Genomic DNA, 25,712 nt, shown 5'->3' with positions numbered 1-25,712 from the left:
CATCCACGAGTAGAATTAAACTCATGAAAACTTAAAATGCAACATTTACTTGATACCCATTTTAAACTTCAGTATTGACATGACAAACGATTTATAATAATGTTAGAAACAGTTTCTTCTGTACTCCGTCAGTATGCTTTCATGCACAGTTGTTATATACTGAATATCCTTTGACATTTGATGTATATTAGTAGACAAGATCCTACTGGTCTACTGAAATGTCTGCTGTCAGGATGTAGAGTGGTTTTGAGCCTAAAACCCAAGAAAAAAGCCAGAAAGGGAGTGTGCATTTGTATGGCACACATATGAATGCAGATTTAAGGTGCTTTCACAGAAACAGCAGGAGAGAGAAAATCACCCAAACTTCAGACTGGTTATAATGCAGAAATGAATAGAAAGCAAGATTATAGACCCTGTAAGACTAGCAGAAAAGCCTCTTAAAGAGTATTTGGATTTAGATTAGTCCTTTTAGATATGTGTGAGATGTCTTGTATAGATAATTTATTTCTTGCCTCGCTCTATTACTTGAACCGAATTAGCGGATGTTCTCTGAGAATTTTGATCACAGGCCATCTCATTACTGAGATATAACACAAGGGCACTCTTTCGCCACTTAACTATTTTGTGTAATGTTCTGTCATGAAAAGGCATACCAATATGCCCTATTTTTTGTTTTTCTGCAGAGAGTCAGCGGGCATATCGGTTCGTGCAGGGAAAAGACTGGGGTTTCAAGAAGTTCATAAGGCGGGACTTTCTCCTGGATGAGGCCAATGGGCTGTTACCTGATGACAAGTTGACGCTCTTCTGTGAGGTAAGTGATGCACGTCCTATTATATGCTGTGCTTTTAATATGTTTAAAATAAGTGTGAACGTTTAATTTTGACCGTTGACAATGACAAATCAGAGTTGTTGTCACAGTAACGGTGAATATTTAATGAATACTCTGGAACTTTGGGTGCTGTTTCGAATTTGCTTGTGATCACTTGGAGATATTCATCTGCAGAGTGGTGTCATAATGTGCAATTCTCACGTTGATATTGTTATTCAATTAAACATTTATAACCGAGTAATTACTTGCTTTTAAAAAGAGAAACAACTCTCTTATTTTCATATTTTAATATGATCATTGAAGTGTTTCGTCCAACACAAAAATGTATGTTTAACCTTGTGTGACGCCATGTCCTCCTGCGCAGACATTGTATTTTTTCTTCACTATACGTTATGCATATTTTAATTTCATTTAAACCGACTGATCTCAGTTCAGGATACTCTAGGCTGTCAGTTGAGAATCAATGGGTACATACAAATGCTAAAAATAATTGCTTTAAGAGGCTTTATATGGAGCTAGGATGAAAATAAGGTGCATTTCAAACTGTTCTGAGACCAGTGCAGACAGACAGCACACTGGAGGTTTATTCACTACTATATGGGGATCATGGTAGCATCCTATAGCTTTCCTATGCAGCGAAGTGCATTCACTCCTAACATCTGACCAAAAGTTAATTTTCAGGCTGCAGATGATGTTTGGACCACACAACATGGTTTGCAGACATGGGACAATGGCAATTAGTACTTGGATTCAGAATTTTATAATGTAGCCTATAATTGAATTTTTTCATGGTTGCCAGTGATTGGATGATGCTGGCCATTATTTGTCAGAATTAGTTATGCTAATTTCTGATTGGTAAAATGCTTCAGCACTGGCTATCACTTGTTTCTTTGTTTGTGTGCAACGCGATAACATTTAGATTTTTTTTGCCAAAGTAGAAAAACAAACTTTGTAACATGAAAGTCAAATCAAGTTAAATAATTTGTATATGTATAGTTTTTTTATTTTATTTTCCCAATACCCATTGTTCCAAAGCAGCTTTACAGAAAATCAGTTGTTACGTCTCAAAAATATAAAAAAAAACAACAAACAATTTGATAAAAAAAATATCTGATTTTCTATAGCTTGAGCTAAAACAGTTAACAATTAAATATCCATCCAGATTCTTGTCCTGACGCTGCTGAAACTGCTGTAGCTTTCCCAGTCACCACACACACAGACACGACACAGTAGCTGACCCTTCTTTTCTGTGCTAACGGACACACGTCTGTTTAGTGAAATGCAATAATTATACTGTAATCGGTGCAGAACATTTCACTTGCTAGCACACGTGTGTATTTTTCTTTATAATGGCAATCATTTATATAAGTAAATCCTTTAGCCCTAGACTTGCCAAGTCTTGAAATGATGTTGACCATTGTTGGTAACCATGACAATCTATAAATTAGTTACTTCCGTGGCCTATTTGGGTACAATATCCTGAAGTTATAAAAACTTTACAACTTTTGACCTTACCAGAATAGCAATCGTTGTCTAATGTTAACAAACGTTGCCTAGCTTTTGTAACATAATTTATTTCAAAACATCTATAACTACCTTTCCATCCAAGGATTTTTTGCAAAAAAAGTTTTAGCGCATCAAAATAAAGCTGATGGAAATGCAAATTATCACTAAAATTTCACAAGTGTTGACATAATATTTTTCCATTTCACTCTAGCGCATAAACTTTGACGATACTTCAAATGTCGCGAAAAACTGGTTTGGAAACACTTTTTGTTAACGCAAAAGACAGAATTTACCCCAATTTTTAGCCTGTGTTAATCATGACGACAAGGTATACATCTTTGAAAGCTAATTTACTGTACGTTATTATGGCTTGATCTGAACGGCACAGATCCAATGCTGCAAACATGACACTTCCAGGAGTGCCAACACAAATATCTCGTATCATGCACATCGACAAGTGCATGGAGAACAATTGAATGGCCACTGTTTGTGATTAATTTAATCGCAGTAGCCATCCATTTATTTATTAAAGTTGCTTTTCCACACCATTCAAAATAATAGACGGCAGTCACGGAATTAGCCCATAATACAAAAAAACATCAATTCTGTGGACAAAGAAGTTTTATATAAAACATAAATTCACAATATTAGGAGGAAAAACCTCAGTGTGCTTTTTTGGAACACTAACATATAGCCCAATTCTATAAAACTATTGTTTAGCTTTTGAGAAAATGCCGGCAGAATTCCCTGTATTATATTAAATGAATTAGCAAATGAAAAAAAAAAGAAAAAAAGAATATATATATATATATATATATATATATATTTTTTTTTAGACCTATATATGCCTATTTACACAAACTTAAATTAGCCTTACCCTGTTCTTTAGACAAAAAAATGTCAGCTGAATGACGCTCAGAATGTTCTGCACTTTTTTAAAGACTATAAACTATCTGAACTGTTTGTCCAATACCGAGTTCACTTTTAGAAAACAAGCTTTTGAACATTTTAAAACATTTAAATATTTTAAATCTAACCCTCTTTACCTCGGATCACATTTGCTGAGCTTCTTCAGAAAATACAAATTGCATTATGACACTAAAATTAATTTTAGATGACAATCAAGTTCAGTTGGTCATTAAATGTTGCTGGACAAATATGCAGGGCATAATGCAGTTGTGATGGCAATGCGTTAATCATGATCATGGTTGTTCAAAATAGCCTATTGAATATCTTGAATGTATCATATGTAAACCCTGATATTAAACTGCATCCATATTTCTTTAATAGCTGTGCACAAAGCATATACACATCGATGGATGGTCCTTATACTTAAACCGAAAGTTTCCCCCACTACCATGTGCAAGTTGCCATGAACAGGTTGAACAGGGCCATGACGATTCACTTTCGGGTCGGAACCGGTGACAACCTGCGATAGGCGCAACATATATTACAGTCCTATCAGAAGGGCAACTGCTCCCTTTTCATTGCAATTCCTCATCTTCTGATTGCATTTATTTGTGAAATTAAAATGACAGTAAGCTGGCTAATTTCACTGAATTGTCTCAATACTCTCCCTATTTTAAGAAAACTTTGGAGGAAAACAATTAGCAGGCGAATTAGCGATAAATACACATTTCTGTATGGAAACGGCTTAAGGGTAGATTTCTTTTGCGATAAACCAAAACTTATGCGACAAAGTGTTTTTTTTAGGCATGACATCACGCACACCATTTTTATCGATAAAAGGCCATTTGAATGGATACAGGCAGAAGATGGCAAATTTTGCTAAATGTTTTACGTATTTTCACTTTGCCGATAACAAAATAGCGCGAAAAGTGGATGACAACAGCATAAGATATGGCACTTGCATATCTGCTCAGATGACATGTTTTCGGATATCCATCTTTTCCTTTCTTTTGTTATTTATTTGTCCATTCTCTCTGATAAGATGTCCTGTATCCATGTGTACACCGGTGCCTGGAACCACATTCATCCGCGCAGAGGAGCAGAGCCGAACCTCAACCAAAACGATGTTCTTCCGCAAGATGCATGCAGTTTTATTTTTTAACTGCTAGAGGGCCAAAAGTTACATAGGCTATGTTCAGACTGCAAGTAAATCAGGTTTTTCCCTTCTTCCTTCTTGCCCCAGTTTTAACTCTCATACAGCATGTCCTCCCAAAATTCCATTCTTTCTTTTTATGCCTACATTTGAGGTGTTTCTCTCTCTCTCTTTGAGGAGAGTGGTCCCATTAGAGCTGGTGTACTTGGTGTCATTGTGGGCAGAGAGATGTGGGGATTGAGGGGAATATAAAAGGTTCTAACTCTAATTCTGGTGTCATTTTTTCTCACTTTAAAACATGAGCAAATTGAATGGATGGAATCCAGTCAGTTTTAATTAATGGTTTAAGCGTGGTAGCCATTCCTTCCTGCTGCCTACCTTCTTTCACTCTCATTATGAGTGCCATTTTTTTCTCCTTCATTTTGTTCACTCTATATACAACCCTTTTTCGCAGGTCTCCTTCACCTGTTCTTGCTTTCTATTTCTTCTTTTTCCTCTCCTTCATTCGCTCCCTCCACCTCTAACCTCCAGCAGGTAGATTGCTCATAGTAAATAAATGAGCTCTACACTTCTCTCACTCCATCTGACAGCAGCCATCTTTCACTCAGTGTAACCATATGCCACACTGATATCTCTGAGATCCACTACAGCTGCAACATCTGCTGCTGATACACACTCAGGCAAACGTGAGTTTAGAAATGGTAGCTAGTTAAGAGGAGGGAAAGTTCTGTACCTGCAGCATCTGCTTTGTTCCTCATCACCCTCAAAACACGGAGGGCCCAGTAGAGAGTGTGATGGAGAGGGAAAGAGAGAAAGAGGTGTGCTGAAATAAGGTTAAACCGCTTTACCCTAATGAAAGCGGAAAAGAGGATTTGATAATGTTAGTGTTTAAAGTTCCATGAATTTAAAATTGGAGTTTTGTGGGTTTAGACAATGTCTTTTTAGCTTTGACGTCATTAATAGCCTAGTGTCCTCCTAGAAGTTAACAAAAGCGACTTCTAAGCAGATTTAAAATCTCTTAATTTATTTCTCTTCTGGGAGAATGGGCAAAAAATATTAATGACTCCTCTTGTGGTCTGGGTATACATATGGTTACACAACAGCACAAAATATACAGCGCAACCATTTCAGTTTCATCACCAAATGAATGACTCTTGAGTCGGCTCTTTTGAATCTAAACCACTATCTGGTGAATGACTCTGATCAGATGGTTCTTTTGAAGTAGAGATCTCTGCGGAAACAAAAATGGGCATTTACCAAACAGTGGCCATTTTCAAACCGGTATGGGCATTTTTCAATTATCCAATTAATGTAGGGAATCTCTATTTAGTAATCGGTCTGCATTTCCAAACCAGAATGGGAGTTTTTTAACTTTCCAATGCATGTAGGTAATCTCTATGTAGTAGTCATATCAAGTAAAGTGGTTGAAAAAGGCCCATTCCATTTTGAAAGTGCCCATTGAGTTAGAAACTTGTTCTTTTTAGTGAATGGAAAACGTATTCAACCGCAAGTCATTCTTTTTGTTATGTCTGACTCGAGTTGTACCAAGAATTGTCACTGAGATATGTTTACATTTACACATAACTTTTTAAGATTTGTGAGACTTTAAAAAAGAATAATTACTGCATGGTTATTAATATTGCAATGTGTAGTTGAGGATACATTATAAGTTTTGATGTAATTAGTTAGAGGTCGACCGATATTGTTTTTTTTCAGGCGATGCGATCTTTTGAAATCCGGGTCGGCCGATTACTGCTGCCGATTTATTTTGGTCGATATTTGGCCGATATGTGCTTGTTTTTAACCTCTTATTTGAACCTTTTATTTGCAAGATAAAATGTAACACAAATAATTACGTAAGATAGACAACATTTCTCAACAAATACATTTATTGAACACTTGACCAATCTGCACTTGTACACTTAAATTAAAAATGTATAATGTAAAAACATATTGTATAAATAATGTATAACAAATATATTAAATAAACAAAGCAGGTGTTACGAACTGCTCCGAGATACGAAGGTTGAGATCCAAATGCAGCTTTAATTAAGGGGCAATCCAGACACGTAATCCAATATTCAAAGCATCCAAGAGAAGCACAGGCATAACTAGGGGTGGGTATCGTTAAGGTTTTAATGGTATTACTATCTTACCGATACTGATTATCGATCCGGTACTTTAACTGTATTCTTAACGGTTCTTTTTGTTATATATATTACACAAATATAAACGTTATATAGGCACAGTGATTTAATTTCAGGAAGGTCTACTAACATTACTGTTCAGGTGTGGTCTAAAAAGAAATCTAATAAAGTAATCAATTGTAAAATAACACTGCATAGTTTATCATAGATAGATTAATGCTTATTAATGCAGAAGTTATTCATTCAAGAGCTGTAAGTGATTTTCTCTTTGCCTTTTGTTGTTTGATTGGCAGTAATGGCTCAATCGTCACATGTTCATTAGACCGCTTCCCCTTTAAGACAGAGTCTAATAGGCTGCTGATGCAGCATATTTTCTCCCAACTATTTCCATAACTACGTCCATTTAAGACATAATCTGTGTTTAAGTGAATCTCCAAGCCGGTCGTTTTGACACATTTTGTGTATAGTTGATTTAGACGCGCACATGAAACCCAAAGTAGCCTATACTTTGCTTGTCTCGTTGTGGTCTGTATCGGAGCGCGCGCCGCATTGGGAACGGTATCTCTTGCGCTCTTTTTATTATTAAACGCGTCCCGCAATTTAGCAACAGTAGCTAGACTGCATTTGACAACAATCACCGATCGTGCTGATTCTGACGTTAAGTTTGAGTTTTAGGGAGAAATGTCAGTGCACCGCTGTGAAGGGTAGGAAGTTGTGCTAGACAGAATGCGGCTTATGTATAAATATTCTTTTTATAATCTTTGGAAGGCGAAATCTAAAATAAAATCAGACTAATAATCACAGATCTAAACCAGGCTATGTTTGAATGTTTAGTTCTGTCACTTATTATGGAGGGCTAATAAATATGTTGTGCTCGCTGTGCGCGAGATCTCTCTCTCTCTCTCTCTCTCTCTCTCTCTCTCTCACTGCGAATAGCTAAATTGCATCACAGACGAATGGTTTCATAGAATTATTATACATAGAAAAGGCTGGCGAGATAAAATAACTTTCTCTTTATAGCAATAATAAATGTATTTTCTTAATTTCTCCAGTACCGACAGCAGAACCGATAACGTCCGAGCTTACCAAAGCCAGTCCTTCAATAGCCTATAGCGCGTTGGTATCTTTTTTATTACTTATTTCTCTGCATTGAGTGACAACCCTCTCAAATATAAGACACACAAACAGAACAAATAAAAGTCTCAGATTTACTGTCTGTAATTGCAAAATTCTTGCTTACTTATTGTGACATGATAGCAACCCTTCTGCTGTGATAATGCAACTTCAACGACGCTATCAATATCCAAAGTAGCTGAACGTCATGTCGCGTCAAATCGCGTTTGCAGTTGGCAGTAACATATCAAAAGTTTTTAATTAAATATAAAGAAGTTACACAAATTTAATCCTTACCGTTTTCTCCAAGGAACTTAGCTCCTTCCTTAGGCACTGGATGAGGTCTGCTCACTCTGCTGGAAAATGACTCTAGGGGCAGCGCGCGTCAAACACGTGTTCCACAACAACACTAGGCTGCCCACAGATGCGCCTGCCTAATAATCGGCTTGATATACTTGGATATTGGCTGATGCCGATTATGTTAAAAAATGCTAAAAATCGTCCGATTAATCGGTCGACCTCTATAATTAGTGGTATTTTATAAAAATGAATGTGTTACATATAATTCAAAGTTAACACACCTTTTGCAATAATCTGAAAAGTTAAAATATAAAACCATGTCATCATTTGGTAACAGACTGCTTAATGCAGTAAATTCAATAAGATATGCATTTGTTATTTCCATAAATGTCTTACTCTAAATTACTAAAATAATTTTAAAAGAACTGTAAAGAATTCAAAACTGGAATCATTAAAGTCATTACTAATACCATTGATAGGCATATACAGATTTCTGTCCAATACAATGTTCTCTTGAATGAAAATGCCCCTCCCCCTAATACCACCTGCCATAGACTAGCCATGGCAATTAGCTCACAGCTGAGACTTAAACATTAGCCTATTGGCTAATTAATATAAATGGACGTGATCCTCTGTGTCCCGCCCTTACTTGCTGTTTCAGTAGGAATACAAAAACATAGGAAAGAAAACTGTACTTGTCAAGCCCTTTCATGTAGTCTTTTAACACTGATAGTTTTCCTCATTTCCTTGTGAACATTCACACCTCTGATGTGACAAACTGATGTGTTACGGCCTTCTGGAAAATACTGTTCATTGAAAATAAGCAATAATCTTTAACACAATGTTATGCTTTGATCTCTATGAAGGGTGTTTTTTCCAAGTCACTTTATTAACAGGAATACACAAGTGTGGCTCTTAAAGCGATCAGTCTGGATCACTCTGCAGACATGTTGACACACACACACACACACACACACGCACACACAGAAGTGGTCTCAGAAGGGGGAAAGAAAGAGGAATATGAGCAGGTGATGGAGAAAAAGAGATGAAGGTTTGCGGACAGGGCCAGTCTTGAACAGCTTGAGTGGAAATGATGCATGTAAAAGCGTATGTGTAGTCTGAAACAGAATCACTGTATACACCCACAGCTGCTCACAAAAACCAGCTTGCTTCTGTCCGCTTTCTCTCTCTCTCTCTCTCTCCTTTTCTTTCTCTCTCTATCTAAAAACGATTTTAATATTTTATTCTCATTCTAGAAAACATTTGCTTGAACAGAAATTTCTATATGCCCATGAGTACAAGATGAGTCATCAAAATTTGTGGTCTGTTTTCCAGAAAGAGACTGTACATTTTAAATATGTGGACTGAAAGCCACAAAATTGAAATACAATTTTTAATGGGATCTTTAGCACATTTGCACGCCAGTATTAGCTGTGTACACCTGTCTCGGACTGCGCATACATGTGTGTGTGTGATAATTTGATTAGAGCCGTGTTTGTACAGCTAAATGAGATGGTATAGAGAGATGCATCTAACTTATGAGTTAATTAGCTTATTTGATTTGATATGTACATTTTTTACACTATTTCATGCTTGGTCACTCTCAGAACCTCTGTAAACAAATAAACACATTCAGTCATAAATAGCTCTGATAAACCGATTCATAAATTAATGTCAGAAAGCCATACAGAGCGATGGAATTGTCAGTCTGTGCTGGAGGTAGGGTTGCATTTAGTGCCTGATAGCTGATTACCCTGTCCCAAATAGAACCTTACGTCCTTGCGATCCTCCTCCGAGTTCAGATTTTGGTGACATGAGCGAGTGCAGACCGATGGGACAGCAAGTCAGCAAGGCCATAAGGATGCATGAGTTATAACAGCATACATTAGGGACAAACTTCAAGATTTCAATCAGATCAACATTGCAATTTAAAGGAATATTCAGTTCAATAGACAGCATTTGTAGCAAAATGCTTATTACCACAAAAATACATTTAAACTTGTCCCTCCTTTTCTTTAAAAAAAGCAAAAATCAAGGTTACAGTGAGCCACTTAAAATGGAAGTTTAAAGGCAGAAATTTAAAGCTTGTGATTTTATAAAAGCACTTACATAAATTCTTCTGGAAGAACTCATTTATTTTAGCTGTAAAATTGTTCAAATGGACATTTTTACTGTCATTTTATTTACTTATTTTACATTACATCGTCATGGCAACAAAGTTGTAAAATTGGCTATAACTTTACACACAAAAGTTTAGGAAGAGATTTTATAACACTACAATCATGTTAAAACTAGGGCTGTCAATTTAACTGGTTAATTCAGTTTGATTCATTTTACAAAATATAACGTTAAAAAAATGTACGCATTTAATCGCAATGCCCCCGGACCGTAATAAGGAAGATTCCTGAGAAATGCAAGCTTGTAGTACCACCTGTTTACTCCAGAGGGCAGTAATTAAAATTTCAGCTGAATGAGCAACGCACAGTTTAGGTGAAGAAAACAACACTTCAGTAGGCAGAACAACACAAACATGGCTTACTTTCTTGCGTTCAAAACACTTGAAGGAGCGCAAATGCGAACTAAGGGATATCAAGATGTGTTTAAAGATTGAGTATTAAACTATATTTAACTTGACACAGTGACCTAAACATTTTATGTTTATGACCCAATGTACCCGAGACACTACACAAGCATATCTGACGCAGGTGTACATTGACGGGACCTTAAACAAGCCCTCATAATCTCGAACTGATTGACAAATTCACTTGTGTAATGGATTGCTGTGAACCGTATGCAAATGATTGACTTATGATCAATAATATGGTAGTAAACAATACAATGTATTCTAAATTGGCCCCAATTTACTTAAGTTGTAGAGCTCCAACTAACGATAATTATGATAATCGATTAATCTAACGATTATTAGAACAATTATTCGACTATTCACCTATTATTGCAGCGATTAATCATTAGCTCATAACCGATTATTCTGATTGTGTCGTGACTTAAAATGTTGTATTAAACGTGCTTATTAACTATAAAGAGAAAAGAATTCATCTTTTAAAAATACCTCTAAATGACATTCACTGAATTAAAGGGGGAAAATACTTTTTATTACGTTTATTATATTATGATTCAATAAGTCGCAAGCCAATACGTTATAATCTAGCTGCAGCAAGTGTGCGCGCTCGAGGGACATGCGTCCCCGCAACAGAGTGTGCATCAGCCAGATGCAGATTCAATCTCTCCCCTTACATCGGGACATTCGCACAACTCCTAGAAGAGGCGCTGACCACACAGAGAAATGCCAGTTTGTACTTATTTACATGAACTGCTTCCGTATTATTTGAACTTTAATAAAGCTATAATGCATTAAATATAACTGCATTGAAGATGTAAAGTCAGGCTGTTTCCATTAAAGGCGCTCGACATGCAAGTTTTGCTTCAGCATAGCAGAGCGCCAGGTCCACTTATTCCACAACGACAGTGCTTCTGTATTTACTTGCTTTGTATTTTTGCATTATAATTCCCTCATACTTTGCGATCTACATCACCTGAAGCTGTGAAAGTTTAGAGTGCATTTGGACTGTGAGATGTGTAATTCTTCCTCTCCTAAGTCAGACGCGAGCTGCAGTGCTGCTCTCATCATTAGTTTAAAGTGATCTCATGTTACGTTAAATGAGATCAAATGACTTTAAGAAAATGAAAATTTTTGTAGACAATTTTTTGTTGTCGACGTTGTAGATAACGTCGTCTAGTAGTTATAGCCCTAGTTGTAAGTGCCTCACTGTAACCCAGAATTCTGCTTTTTTAAATTAAAGGAGGGGTAAATAAAAAAAAAAATTTGTATGTGAATATTATGCCACAAATGCTGTTGAATGAGCTTAATGTGTATTGAACATGGAATATTCCTTTAAATAAATACAAGGAGTATTTCAAGCCACAGCTATGTGCAGGAACATACTCGCTCATGTCTTAATAATTTATAGACTGACAATAATACTAAAATCCTCTTTGAAACAATGATAGTAACATTTTACTTTTGAAGTTACTTTTATGTATGCAAAAAAAAAAACTGTTCAACTGAAACCTAATATGAGTGATTCCATCTGTGGTATACTGAAAAATAAATATATATATAAGACTTTTGCATAGTACTGTATATATATATATATATATATATATATATATATATATATATATATATATATATACAGTACTATGCAAAAGTCTTATCAAAAACATTTGTCTTATGATGGTTATTTATATCTTCAGCTTTAGTGTGTCAATAAGAAATATAAATGTTAGACCCCCAAACATTTCTTTTGCAAATGGAATAGAATAGAAGAACAGGGAACCCTGCAACAGATTACATTATCACCAAAGAGCCCCCACTGAATATTGAGTCAGTCTGAGATTACATGAAGAGACAGAAGCAATTGAGGTAAATTCTCCAAGAAGCTTGGAACATCTGCCAACAACCAAGAAAAACTGTATCTAGGTGTGCCTTGGAGAATTGGTGCTGTTTTGAAGGCAAAGGTGGCCACACCAAATATTGATTTTGCTTTTCTTTGATGTTTACTGGACTTTGTATGACATTAAGTGATAAATGAAAACAATTTATGGCATTATTTAAGACATCCTCACTATGCAAATTTTTGTGCCTAAAACTTTTGCGCAGTACTGTGTGTGTGTGTGTGTGTGTGTGTGTGTGTGTGTATATATATATATATATATATATATATATATATATATATTATATATTCTTCTCACCACAATTGTACTGAGCGGTTATCAGAGTTAACGTAGAATTTCTCAGTTGACCTCTTGTGGATTTTTGTCTGCTGAACTGCCGCTCGTGGGATGTTTTTTGTTTTTGGAGTAAATTCTAGGGACTGTTGTGTATGAAAAAAACAACAATCATCCATGCAATTACGGGTCAGGAGCTTCAGTTAATGTTCACATCAATTATCAGAATGGGGAAAAATGTGATCTCAGTGATTTGGACCATGGCATGCTTGTTGGTGTCAGATGGGCTGGATTGAGTATTTCTGTAACTGCTGATCTTCTTGGATTTTCACACACAACAGTCTCTAGAATTTACCTAGAATGGTGCCAAAAACAAAAAACATATTGTGAGCGGCATTTCCAATTATTCCAACCAATTATACACTTCACATTAAAAAGTTATATTTTCTTCTCAAGGTAAGCGAGTGATCCTCATTGACAATCAAAGAAAACAATAAATTATATTGATTTTAAATCCACACTTGATAGTGTCTTGTCTGCCAGGCTACAAAAATCCAGTCTGCTGTGATTGGTCAAGTGGATATGCAGTGTGGACTTTTAGGTAGCAGACCACTCTGGAACTTGCATCAATGCAAGCTCAGCAGAAGGGCGCATCGAGGGTGCATCAAGAGTGCTCGTGAGCACCCTTCTGAGTGCTATAATGACAAATGGGACATCTCACAATCTTGTGGACTTGTTGTGCAAATGAAGGTCTTTTAGACCACAAGTCCACTTCAATTGTGCAATCTGGGACATATCGGATAAAAAAAACTTGTCTTAACGAGGCACAATGTGACAAATAATTATGTTGCAAATAATAATGATTTGTTATGATGGATTTGATAATTCATTGCAATTTCTGGATTATTCTCAGATTGTGACTGCTGCCCAGCCACAACCTTTTTTTTTTTTTTTTGCAATGCACGTTTTCTTTATTAGTACATATTTCTCTTGCATTGATATGTAGCGGAGGTGTGTTTGTTATTAAGAGTTGAAGTGAGAAGAGACAGTGTGGTAATTCTCTAATTAAAGTGTTTGTAAATTGCTCACTGCATGGCTTGATTAATCAATGAATTCATTATGACATGGCTGAGCTCATTAGCATGAGGTTGATGCACTGGTTGCAGTCAGGATTGCAGCCTTCCAGAAGTGTGTATTTATAGATGGAGTAAATAACCTGGAAGTAAGTGTTCCTCCATTTTTTTCCTGCCTTCCCTTCTCTGCTTCTTTCTCTTTTCTGCGTGCCACTAATAAGTGAGTGACGAATGTCCACACATGGGTTTAATTCAGCAAGTAAGAGTGTGTGTGTGTGTGTGTGTGTGTGTGTGTGTGTGTGTGTTTCACAGACTCCCACATCTTTTCAGTTCATTAATTTCAGGGGGAGGGGAGATGTGGTGAGCAAGTAACACACATGCACACATTTCCCCTCTCACTCATTATAGGGATAGTTCATCCAAAAATTTTAATTCTCTCATCATTTACTCACCCTCATGCCTTCCCAGATGTGTAAGATGTCTGAATATATTTGAAGAAAAATATCACAGCTCCGTAGGTCCTTAAAATGCAAATGGGCTTTTGAAGCTCCAGAAATCACAGACAGTCAGCATAAACGTGATCGATAAAAATCCAGTGGTTATATTAATGTTTTCTAAAGTGACATGATCGCATTTTGTGCAAAAACAGATCAATATTTAAGTACTTTTTTCAACGCTACATCGTCCTTCTGGTCAGCAGTGGATGCACGATGACATAATTGTGTTGGCACGTGAGAACTGACTCACACACCCGGAAGAGCAGGGCTGTTTACAAGTGAGGAGGAGGAATGCAGTACAGTTGGTTGAGTTCTGTATTTATCTGTTTTTTTTATTCACAAAAGTGCATTTTTGTGCTTATCCTCAATGTCTCAACCTAGTGGAGAATGTGAGATTATGTCCGTAACATGCCAACCTGAAAACGTCACACGAGACACAGTGTGATCTCTCTTGAAGCATACCGTATGCGATAATGTAGAGTTAAAAAGGACTTAAATATTGATATTAATAATATTTATAATATATTCACACTAAAAGTGATAAAATCACTTTAGAAGACATTAATTTAACCACTGTAGTTGTATTGATGACATTTATGCTGACTGTCTGTGATTTTTGGAGCTTCGTGTGTCATTTTATTTGTACACATAGCTCTTCGTTTGTTCTTAGCTGGTAAAAATTCCACCATATATACATATATAAATATAGCGAGCGCATTTCGCCCAGCAGCTAGCATTGTTTTGGATGATCGGCAAGTTCCGTCAAAAAATATACGTCAGAAAATCTGTCCAATCAGGTTGTGACTTTTTCCTGATGCCTTTGGTTTTGTATAGTTAGGTTCGGTGTTAAAAATGCCAGTGTGAACGCTAAGCGAACCAGGACTAAATGTATAATTTTCTTTTTTGGTCCGGATCAAGAGAACTGAACTACAAGTGTGAACACACCCTAAATTGTTTCCGTTAGTGCAGGGGATTTCATTGTTTCTGTTAGTGCAGGTGTTTTAAATGTTTCTGTAGTCAGGTGTTAACATTGTTTCTGTTAGTGCTGGTGTTTTGATTGTTTCTGTTAGTGCAGGTGTTTTGATTGTTTCTGTAGTCAGGTGTTAACATTGTTTCTGTTAGTGCAGGTGTTTTGATTGTTTCTGTAGTCAGGTGTTAACATTGTTTCTGTTAGTGCAGGTGTTTTGATTGTTTCTGTAGTCAGGTGTTAACATTGTTTCTGTTAGTGCAGGTGTTTTGATTGTTTCTGTAGTCAGGTGTTAACATTGTTTCTGTTAATGCAGGTGTTTTGATTGTTTCTGTAGTCAGGTTTTAACATTGTTTCGTTAGTGCTGGTGTTTTGATTGTTTCTGTAGTCAGGTGTTAACATTGTTTCTGTTAGTGCAGGTGTTTTGATTGTTTCTGTAGTCAGGTGTTAACATTGTTTCTGTTAGTGCTGGTGTTTTGGTTGTTTCTGTTGGTGACAGTGTTTTGGCTGTTTTTGTTAGTGCAGGTGTTTTAATTTTTTCTGTAAATGCAGGTGTTTTAAATGTTTCTGTAGTCAGGTGTTAAAATTGTTTCTGTTAGTGCTGGTGTTTTGGTTGTTTCTGTTGGTTACTGTGTTTTGGCTGTTTTTGTTAGTGCAGGTGTTTTCATTGTTTCTGTTGGTTACTGTGCTTTGGTTGTTTCTGTTGGTTACTGTGTTTTGGCTGTTTCTGTTGGTTACTTTGTTTTGGCTGTTTCTGTGTTTTGGCTGTTTCTGTTGGTTACTGTGTTTTGGCTGTTTCTGTTACTGTGTTTTGGCTGTTTCTGTGTTTTGGTTGTTTCTGTTGGTTACTGTGTTTTGGCTGTTTCTGTTGGTTACTGTGTTTTGGCTGTTTCTGTTAGTGCAGGTGTTTTCATTGTTTCTGTTTGTGCAGGTGATTTTATTGTTTCTGTAAATGCATGTATTTTAATTGTTTCTGTCAGTGCAGGTGTTTTTGTATGTTGCTGTCAGCCTGTGTGTGTGTGTTTGAGATGGTTTTTGTAGTGTCACTAACAGAATTTTTTTTTCATTCATGGACAGAAGAGAATCTTACCCCCATCCTGGGTTTTCACATCCTTAACATGTCTTTCATTTTTCTCAACATCTTTCATTGTTTGTCCTGTTTGTCCTTCAGGGGAAAGTCTACTCCTCCATTAAAAACATACAAGGGTCCTTGACATTTAATTTCCTGTTTGTGATGCTCTTTTATCCTCTTCCTGTGTGTCTTACACACTCCCCCATCCATCTTTATCCATCTGTCTAATTCTCACTCCCTTTCACTCTTCTTTTGTGTCATTTTACTCTGTCCACGAATGTTCGCTGATTTTACCCTGGACTTTGCACTGCATGTTTATTGATCGGCTAATTCGAGCTTGATTGTCAGTTTGCATTGAAGGAGAAACTTCCAGTTTTAAAGGTGAAGTGTGTACTTTCTATGCTAGTAGCAGCACAAACTAAATAAATATACTGACCGTTTTCAAACAGGTTTGTCGAACACCCCCTATTTTCCATTAGTCATCGAAAACAAAATCTCTGCATAATAAACTGGCATAGGAGAGTATTTATACATTTAAAAATATTAAACACTTCACCTTTAAGACACTGCATTGACTTACATGCTCGGAACATGTGTTTGATGCCCAGAAATTCTGGCAATGTAGGCAGCTCACGCCGGTTTTGAAACGTTTTACACCACATGCCGAAGCAGAGCAGAGTACATTTTTCTGTTCCGATGTTAACAAATTAGTGGATTCACATCAGAAGCAGAAGCAGCATGGCAGTGTGAGGCAGAAGCTACAGGGTGTTTCGGCGGCAAGTCTATTTTTGCTGCGCTGCTCACGCTTAATTAAGGTGACAGTGCACTGTTGCTGGACATCATGAAGATTACACAAAAAGTAGATATTGCTCAGAATAAGCATATATTTGTAATCTAGTGTGTTTTTGTATGAATTATAACTCATATGAAAACAAATAATTAAAATTATTCAAAAACAACATTTGATTATTTGAATTATATATCTTAAGCAGTCCTAGGCCGTTCACACTGCAGGAATTTTTATTTTTTCTCAAATCAGATTTTTAGGCTGACTGTGTTCAGACTGCAATTGCATTTTCCAAATATTGATACATTCTTCACAGAAAAAGACTTAGAAAATGGGAGAGGTGGCATATGCAATGTTTATTGCTGCTTATGTTTACAACTGTCTCCATATTTTATCCCATACCGGGTGCCTATTGTTCTGTATTTTAATAGGTAGTGAAATATCCCATATTGAGGCATAAAAGGGTCTGATAGTAAGACTCTTGTTGAGGACCCAAACATCCCATATTTGTGTGAAAATTTCAACCTCACCGCGTTGTGGTGGCTCACAGCTGGTGTGTGTTACCGCACATTAATGCGTGTCTTTGGGTGAGTAAAGCCAGTGTCTGCATTATTTTAAAGATGTTTTCACTGCTTTGTCTGACCTTCAACATATCCTCCTGAGACCCAAGGAAAAAAGTGTCACCAATTGTTTTTTTTTTTGTGATATCCTACTTATTTGGGGTAAAAAAAAACATTTTACAATTTAGAGTTTTTACATTTTATTTTTATTTTCAATTTTACACCATGTCCACTGTAGTGGACCACAGGACCAATTTAGTTTGAAAAGACAGCCGAACTCAGAAAACAAAAACATTTACAGAATATGGCTGTAGAGTGATATTAATCCAACAATACAAAACAAAACAAAAGCAAATTATCATTCTGGATTGTTTCACTTGCTTAGCAGTGATAGTCCTGGAACAGTTTAGTTATAAAAGACAGCCGAACTCAGAAAAAAAAAATAATTAACAGAATATAACTATAGAGTGAAATAAATCCAAGAATAAATTCAACATAAAAACATCTAAAGTAATTATTATTCTGGATGGTTTCACTTGCTTAGTGGTGATACTCTTGGAAGCATTTTCTCTTCTTGGTAATGCAGAGAAACACCTTGCATTTGGTACACCTCATGTACGTCTTGCTTTTGCAGCCCTTATTTCTGCACCTTTCTGCATGGTTGATTTCTACCATCTCTGGCATGTGGGTGGCTCCTAGTCTGCGCACAGATGGTTCGGGTTGCGGGATCCTCATTTTAGTTGGTGGCTCATACTCTTCTTCACTTGTTTCACTGCTGTCATCAAGTTCTGGACATTCCAACAACTCCTCAGCCAGGTGCAATTTGAAGTCCAGGTACTGTTTGGTGTGCTTCGCTGGTCTGTTAATTGCTTTACTGTCAGACTTGTATTGGATCCACAAGTTTTGGCCATTGAATGTATTCTTCCCTTGGTACACTTCAAAATCCAGCATCAGACCATTTGGAGAAGCAAGGACAAAGACCTTTAGGCCAGTAGGGTTTGGCTTGCCTGGAACATATTGTCTCACTGGACAGCGGCCTGTGAAAGGGATGATTTGCTCATCAATGCAGACCTTCTCTGTCTTTGGGAGGTTGAGGCAGCCTTGCCTCACGCGGTCAAGTAATGGCCTGACTTTCCAAAGAATGTCTGCCTTTGTTTCCTCTGTTATAGCCAGGTCATCCACAATCTTGAGTGAGCTTCTCAGCTTGAAAAACCTATCCCTTGTCATTTTGCTGCTTATAACTGGCACTTTTGTTTTTTTGACCCAAATTTTTTTAATTCTGGGATATCCTAGGCAGGCAATGTGGATCGAAATGCCAAAGAAAATCTTAATTTCTTGTGGAGTAGGATTTAGAGACACTCCTAGTTTGTAGCTCTCTTTGATTTGTAAATTCAGCCAAATTCTCGAAAATTTTGTTGTCAATGTACTGGGAAAAGTACCGAATTGGACTCCAGTCTGCATGGGCAGTAGGTAACACAATAAATGAAAGTTAATAGGAATAATAATTAAACCTCAAACAAATATATTTGAATTTCAGTGGTATGGATGTGATATGGTCTCCTATTGACCACTCGTAAGTAAGAACTTTGCATTGTTTAGCCAATTTAGCCAATTATTTTTATTACTGATGATTTATCACTGGTTGTAGTGAAAAGTGTGTGTGTGTGTGTGTGTGTGTGTGTGTGTGTGTGTGTGTGTGTGTGTGTGTGTGTGTGTGTGTGTCTAACTACTAGAACTGAATAAATTATCCTAGAACTAAATAATTCATAATTAATTCATACGTGTTACTCCTGGTCCACAGAGGGCGACGTCTTTCCTGCTCATCCCTTTCTGTCTCTGTGTCTGATTCTGTCTGCTCATCTCTTGCATTTTCTTCCTCTTCTTGTGCATCAGGTTCAAATTCATCCTCATCTCTCTCCTCATCTGACAGGTCTAAGTCTGAATCTCCCTCAACTATCTTATAAAGAATCCTCTCTGCTTCAGTTCTGTCTCCTACAACATGGAGTCATTAAGTACATTTAGATGGTCCTGATGTCCACTATAATTGACATTCATAAAAAGGATAATATTTTTAAACACAAACAATTTAACTGCTTTCAGAACTAAATTAATTATTCCTGACACTTTAATAAACAAATATATATATATATATATATATATATATATATATATATATATATATATATATATATATATATATATATATATGATAATAATAGTAAAAAACATTAAAAAAGCAGTATTATACATACCTCTCTCCTTTCCATAAAATGTGCATGTTGTTATGGCGGCCATTTTTGATGCAGTGTAAGAAGTAGTTTATTGCATTCCAGACAATCAAATGACATATCAATAGAAAGCCCAGGATGTCCTCTGTGCAGTACAGCAGGAATTGATAGAGTAGATAAAAAAATTCATGCGAAGAACATTCATGAAAACAAAAGGTCCACTACAGTGGACACTAGTCAATGGGCGGGGTCTCAGGACATGACATATATATATATATACACACACACACACATACATACATACATACATACATAATGGGTGTGTTCCATTCATAAGTGATAATCCCCATGCTCTATTCCCCTTTATAGCCATAACCTTCCACTGTCGGAGGGCTAAAAATATTTAATAAAATGTTTATTTGTAACCCTCTTTTAAGTTATTTTGTTTTATTGAAAATTCTCTTGTAACAATTCTACAGTGTAGCCGTCATTATTGTTTTCCCTTCAAAGTGCACTTTGAAGGCATCATTTATGCCTTTGGAACACAGTATATGTCTTTTCATCGCAACACTTGATGAAACAATCCGTCGCGCACAACGAATGATGAAAAACACATACAAATAAGATGGGACCGTACAGACTGGGACTCCGATTTTAATCAGATTCTAAACCACCTACAAATGTTTTTGTGTTTTTGTCCTGTTCAGACTACAAAAACCTAAACGTATTTGAGTCTGATTGGCCTAAAAATAAAATGTATTCTACCTGTGTAAACATAGCCATATGGTTTTATCATTTAAAACTACAGTAAACTACAATTCATAGCCTTAAACAAACAGAATAAAACTACCTAAACTATTATATAGAGAGCAGGTTTATAGGCATACCCTTACAGTAATACCCATATACAGATGAGTGCTATTACCCTCAACTTTTATTAAGGATTCATTAACAAAGGAAAAATTGTGGGATGCAGTTAACTCAGCTGTTGTTACAGCTTGTTATTAAACAAATAATTTTTAAATTGTGTTCTTTTTGTAAGGAAATTACTGAAAATGTAAAAGTTTTGACTGGTGTTTAAACAAAGAGATATCTCTATTAAATGGATAAAATAAAGTTTTTATTCTGACTATATTATAAAACAGAATGATTGAGCCAAACTGAGTGATCGCTGTCCTCTGTTGTGCAAAATAACATTCAAAGGCTCATCGTCCTCCCTCAGCTAAATTATGATGTTTGAAAAGAGCAGAGCTTTTTGTGTTCAGTCACAACATTAAATAATTTTAAAGACTACATTAGATTACACCAGTATCATTTAAATAAGATTTCATGACGATCAAGTTTGTAATAGTTATAAATAGTTCACTCCTGATAACCATTTTAAAACTTTTATTTATCTGTGTAGAGCTCAGCAGTTTCTGCAGCAGAAACTCTGCCGGTGTAAAAGCAAAAGTGTTGTTTGCTGCATAAGTTGGTGTGATGTACTGCTTTGGCTCGGCTTACGCACTGCTTTGCTGTGCGGTGGGCACCAGGCATCATTCGTTGTGTTCTAGGTGTTTTGCTCATTAAAGAAATCTTGGCTTATACAGCAATTTACTTGCTGTTAGAACCTGTGGCATTTCAGTGTGTGCATGCATGCGTGTGTCTGTGTGTGTGAGTTTGTGAGACTCCTGGAGTGAGATAAATGAACGTGCTCATGTCTGCGGGAACAGGTGGCAAAGTCAGCATGGTTGCCCGCCACACTCAAGCACACACACACACACACACACACACACACACACACACACACACACACACACACACACACACACACACACAGAGAGACAGACCAGTAGCAAATTGAAGCAATCTGTGTAAATTAAGAGATAACTAGATGGCTGTCCTTGTTGAACAGTCTTTGTAGTGTCTCCCCCTGAGCCACTCTAGTCAGAATCTGCAATTTCGTCTAACATATGGATGTCCTTAAATGCATCTTTGAAAATGAGCAAGAAAGTTAACTGAGTACACATTCATCCGGTGTCTTTAAAGTAGTTGTGGACTGATAAGGGTTTTTGTATAGGTTTTTTCCCTCCCATTTATTCTGTAAATTGACAGCAACTGATTTGATTTTGCATTCTGTATTTTTGTGTTTAGGTGAGTGTTGTGCAGGACTCTGTGAATATCTCTGGCCAGAATACCATGAACATGGTGAAGGTTCCGGACTGCCGACTAGCCGATGAACTTGGCGGATTGTGGGAACATTCCAGATTCACAGACTGCTCACTGTGTGTTGCTGGGCAGGAGTTCCAGGCACACAAAGCCATACTAGCAGGTAAGATGCGAGGTAACTCATGCACACACACATGCACACTTTGAGATTTACATGTATGCTGATTAGAGGTTGATTGATAGTGGATTTTACAGATACTGATAACTAAGTTGGGCAGTACCTGCCGATAACCGATAACTTTTAAAATTGATACTGAATGAAAAAATAAATAAATAAATAAACAGTACTATCTGAACCATGAAAAATTATTTTTTCTTTTTGAATTAAATAAATATGATTATATATGATCTAATATTAAAATTTTCAAGTCAGTTGATTTTTAAACTGACATGGTTTCCTTAGTAAACAAGAGGCCGCAATAAATATATAAAGCATTCAGCAGCATTATATTATTGCACAGAACATTTCTATCCTGGCTGTTAAAAAAAAAGCATTTCATTTTCAACTAATATGCATAAAATAAATATATTGAAATTTGTAGTTGGTCCATATGGGCAAAATGCTTCAATAGACCATTTACATGATGTTACACTTGCACTGATTCCTACTACTCAAGACTCAAGTTTCTTATTAACAGCAAAATACCACATTGTTTTTTATTCAGTACAGTATGTAGAGTAGCATTGTTCACAGATAGCAGTTGTATTCGGCTGAACTCGCTGTGAAGCGGCTCATACTCTGAGCCCAGGCCAGGGCTATTCAAACAGATGGAACACAACGGACTCGAACCGAACGTGAGGATCTCTAAACTCACATTTCCAAGCTCACATCTTTCCTGACAAAGCATTCAAACAAGTCATTGCTTAATCTGAGAAATGCTTATCAGAATGAGTTATATTGCCAAGTGTTCCTCACGTACACAAGGAATTTTTTATAATTGTTTTGGTTATAGGAGAAAAACGTACACACAGAACATTACAGTGAGACACAGAATATAAAACAAGGTAAGAGTATAAATAGACATACAAATAATAGGACATATAAAGAATGGCATATGTACATGTGTAAGTGGTAATATATGTGCAAGGTAGGGGTATGTACAGTTATTTAATGAAATATGTGAATTTACATATGTACATGAGATGCACTATGGGGCAGTCCTGAGGCAGTTTAATTGTTCATGGGTTAAAAACTATTCTTATGCCTGGATGTCCTTGTGCTCGGTGCTCTGTAGAGCCGGCCAGAGGGCAACATTTCAAAGAGGGAGTGGGCAGGGTGTGTCTGGTCCAGAATGAATCTACCTACGTGTTTCCTCACTCTGGATATGTCCAGGTCTTAGAGGGTGGGCAGGGGGGCACCAGTAATCCTCTCAGCAGTCCTGACTGTCTGTTGTAGTTTCCTTCTGTCTGATTTGGTGGCTGAACCAAACCAGACAGTTATAGATGTACACAGGACAGACTCAGTGACGGCCGAGTAGAACTGTCTCAGCAGCTCCTCCTGGCAGGTTTAACATCCTCAGCTGGCGAAGGAAGTACAGCCTATGCTAAGCCTTCTTCACAATGGAGTCTATGTGGTGTCGCACTTTAGATACTGAGAGATGGTAGAGCCAAGGAACTAGTGATTGCTCGCTACATAGTGAATTATAATATGAGCGATGTTATGGTGAAGAAAATCGGCGATACGCAGCTCTATAAAGAAAGAAAGAGTTTGTTTTTTGTGAGTTAAAGATGGATCGAAATCAAGGTGAGAGGGTGTATTCCATTATACAATGCAATTTATTTTGTCTTTTTTGGTTTGTTTTCCATTATATATACATTTTCTTTAGCAGCTATACTGCAGAAGAAAAAATTGTTATCTGAGAATTTTGAATATAATATTTAATTAAGTGCAGAACATTTAAGTGCAGATCATAATTATTTTTAATATTTAAATATTTTAAAATAATTACAAATAATTAAAACCAGATACATTTCCTGAGAAGCAAGATATAAGATATTTAGACTTGCTTTTAGAGCAACCATTTAAGTCGGGCACAAGCTGAATTGTCAGTTAAGAGCTAATTATTAACCATTGCAATAATCGCACGTAAAGTCTAATAATCATTCTAATAATCATTCGTTAGATTAGTCTATTATAAAAATTATAGTTAGTTGCAGCCCTAATCTCCACTGTTTTGAGTGTGTTCAGCTCAAGGCTGTTGTGACCTCACCAGACAGCCAGCTGATCAACCTCCCGTCTGAATGCAGACTCGTCACCTTTGCGGCTGAAGTCGATGACCGTGGTGTCGTCTGCTAACTTCAGGCTCGTGACAGTTGTGTCTTTTGCAGTGCAGTCATTCGTGTCCCAGTAGAAGAACAGTGGAGAGAGAGAATGCATCCCTGAAGAGCACCAGTGCTAATAGTGAGGGTCATGAATGTGAGTTTTCTCAGTCTCACTAGCTGCTGCCTATTTGTCAGAAAGCTGGTGATCCATAGATAGATTGGGGTGGGCACGGAGATCTAAGTCAGTTTGGTTGAGAGAAGATCAGGCATGTTGGTATTAAAGGCTGGACTGAAGGCCACAAATAGGATCCTTGCACAAGTCCCAGGTCTGTCAATGTGTTGCAGGATATAATGCAGTCCCATATTGACAGCATCATCCACAGATCTGTTTGCTTGGTAAGCAAACTGAAGGGGGGTCCAGCAGGGTTCCAGGTATGTCCTTCAGGTAGGCAAAAACCAGTCTGTCAAACAACTTCATGACCACAGACGTGAGAGAGACAGATCTGTAGTCATTAAATCCTGTTTTTGTTTTATTTATTTTTATATTTTTATTTTATTTTGGTGGGACCGGAATGATAGTGGACCATTTGAAGCAACAGGGAACTTCACACTGCTCCTGTGTTCTATTGAAGATCTGTGTGAAGAAGAGGGCCAGTTGGTAAGTGCAGACTTTAAGACAGGCAGGTAAAACGCCATCTGGGCCTGAAGCTTTCCTAGTTTTTTTGTTTCCGAAGGACCCGGCAGTCATCCTCACAGATCATAAGTGTAGATTGAGTAGGAGGAGGGGGGTTCCAGGTGGTATTGGTGTGTGTGTGTGAAAATCAGAGCGGGGGAGGGTTTTGAGTCTGGGCTTTTCAAACATGCAGTAAAATGCTTTACATTTTTCAGACATTAGTTGACTCTACAGAGCCTAAAAAACACTCCAATCAGTGCAGTCAAAGCAGGCTTGTATTTCTAGCTCTACTTCATTGGTCCACCTCTTTACAGTCCTTACTACAGGCTTAGCTGATTTTAGATTCTGCTTGTAGGTCAGAAGAAGATGAACCAGACAGTGATCAGAGTCTCCTAAAGCTGCACGTGGGACACAGCAATATGCATCTTTTACAGTAGTATAGCAGTGGTCCAATATATTTCTTTATCTGGTGGGGCATGTGTTGTTTGCATGGTGGTGGCGTAGTGGGCTAAAGCACATAACTAGTAATCAGATGTAATCAGAAGGTTGCTGGTCCGAACCCCACGGCCACCACCATTGTGTCATTGAGCAAAGCACTTAACTTCAGGTTGCTCCGGGGGGATTGTCCCTGTAATAAGTGCACTGTAAGTCGCTTTGGATAAAAGCATCTGCTAAATGC

At 37.0% G+C, this 25,712-nt stretch overlaps 1 protein-coding gene across 1 annotated transcript in view; it reads left to right on the top strand.

Annotated features, from left to right (window-relative positions):
• LOC127647954 (speckle-type POZ protein) overlaps positions 1-25,712 on the top strand; it is a 149,380-nt gene that overhangs the window by 98,695 nt on the left and 24,973 nt on the right. The window contains exons 6-7 of the mRNA XM_052132488.1: positions 684-811; positions 22,024-22,201. Coding sequence (XP_051988448.1) covers positions 684-811; positions 22,024-22,201 — 306 coding nt within the window. The remainder of the gene's footprint in view (positions 1-683; positions 812-22,023; positions 22,202-25,712) is intronic.

The sequence above is a fragment of the Xyrauchen texanus genome, chromosome 8 (genome assembly GCF_025860055.1).
Source record: "Xyrauchen texanus isolate HMW12.3.18 chromosome 8, RBS_HiC_50CHRs, whole genome shotgun sequence".
NCBI classification, from domain to species: domain Eukaryota; kingdom Metazoa; phylum Chordata; class Actinopteri; order Cypriniformes; family Catostomidae; genus Xyrauchen; species Xyrauchen texanus.
The sequence above is the reverse complement of the archived record's forward strand: the minus strand, read 5'-3'. Positions and strand labels throughout refer to the sequence as shown.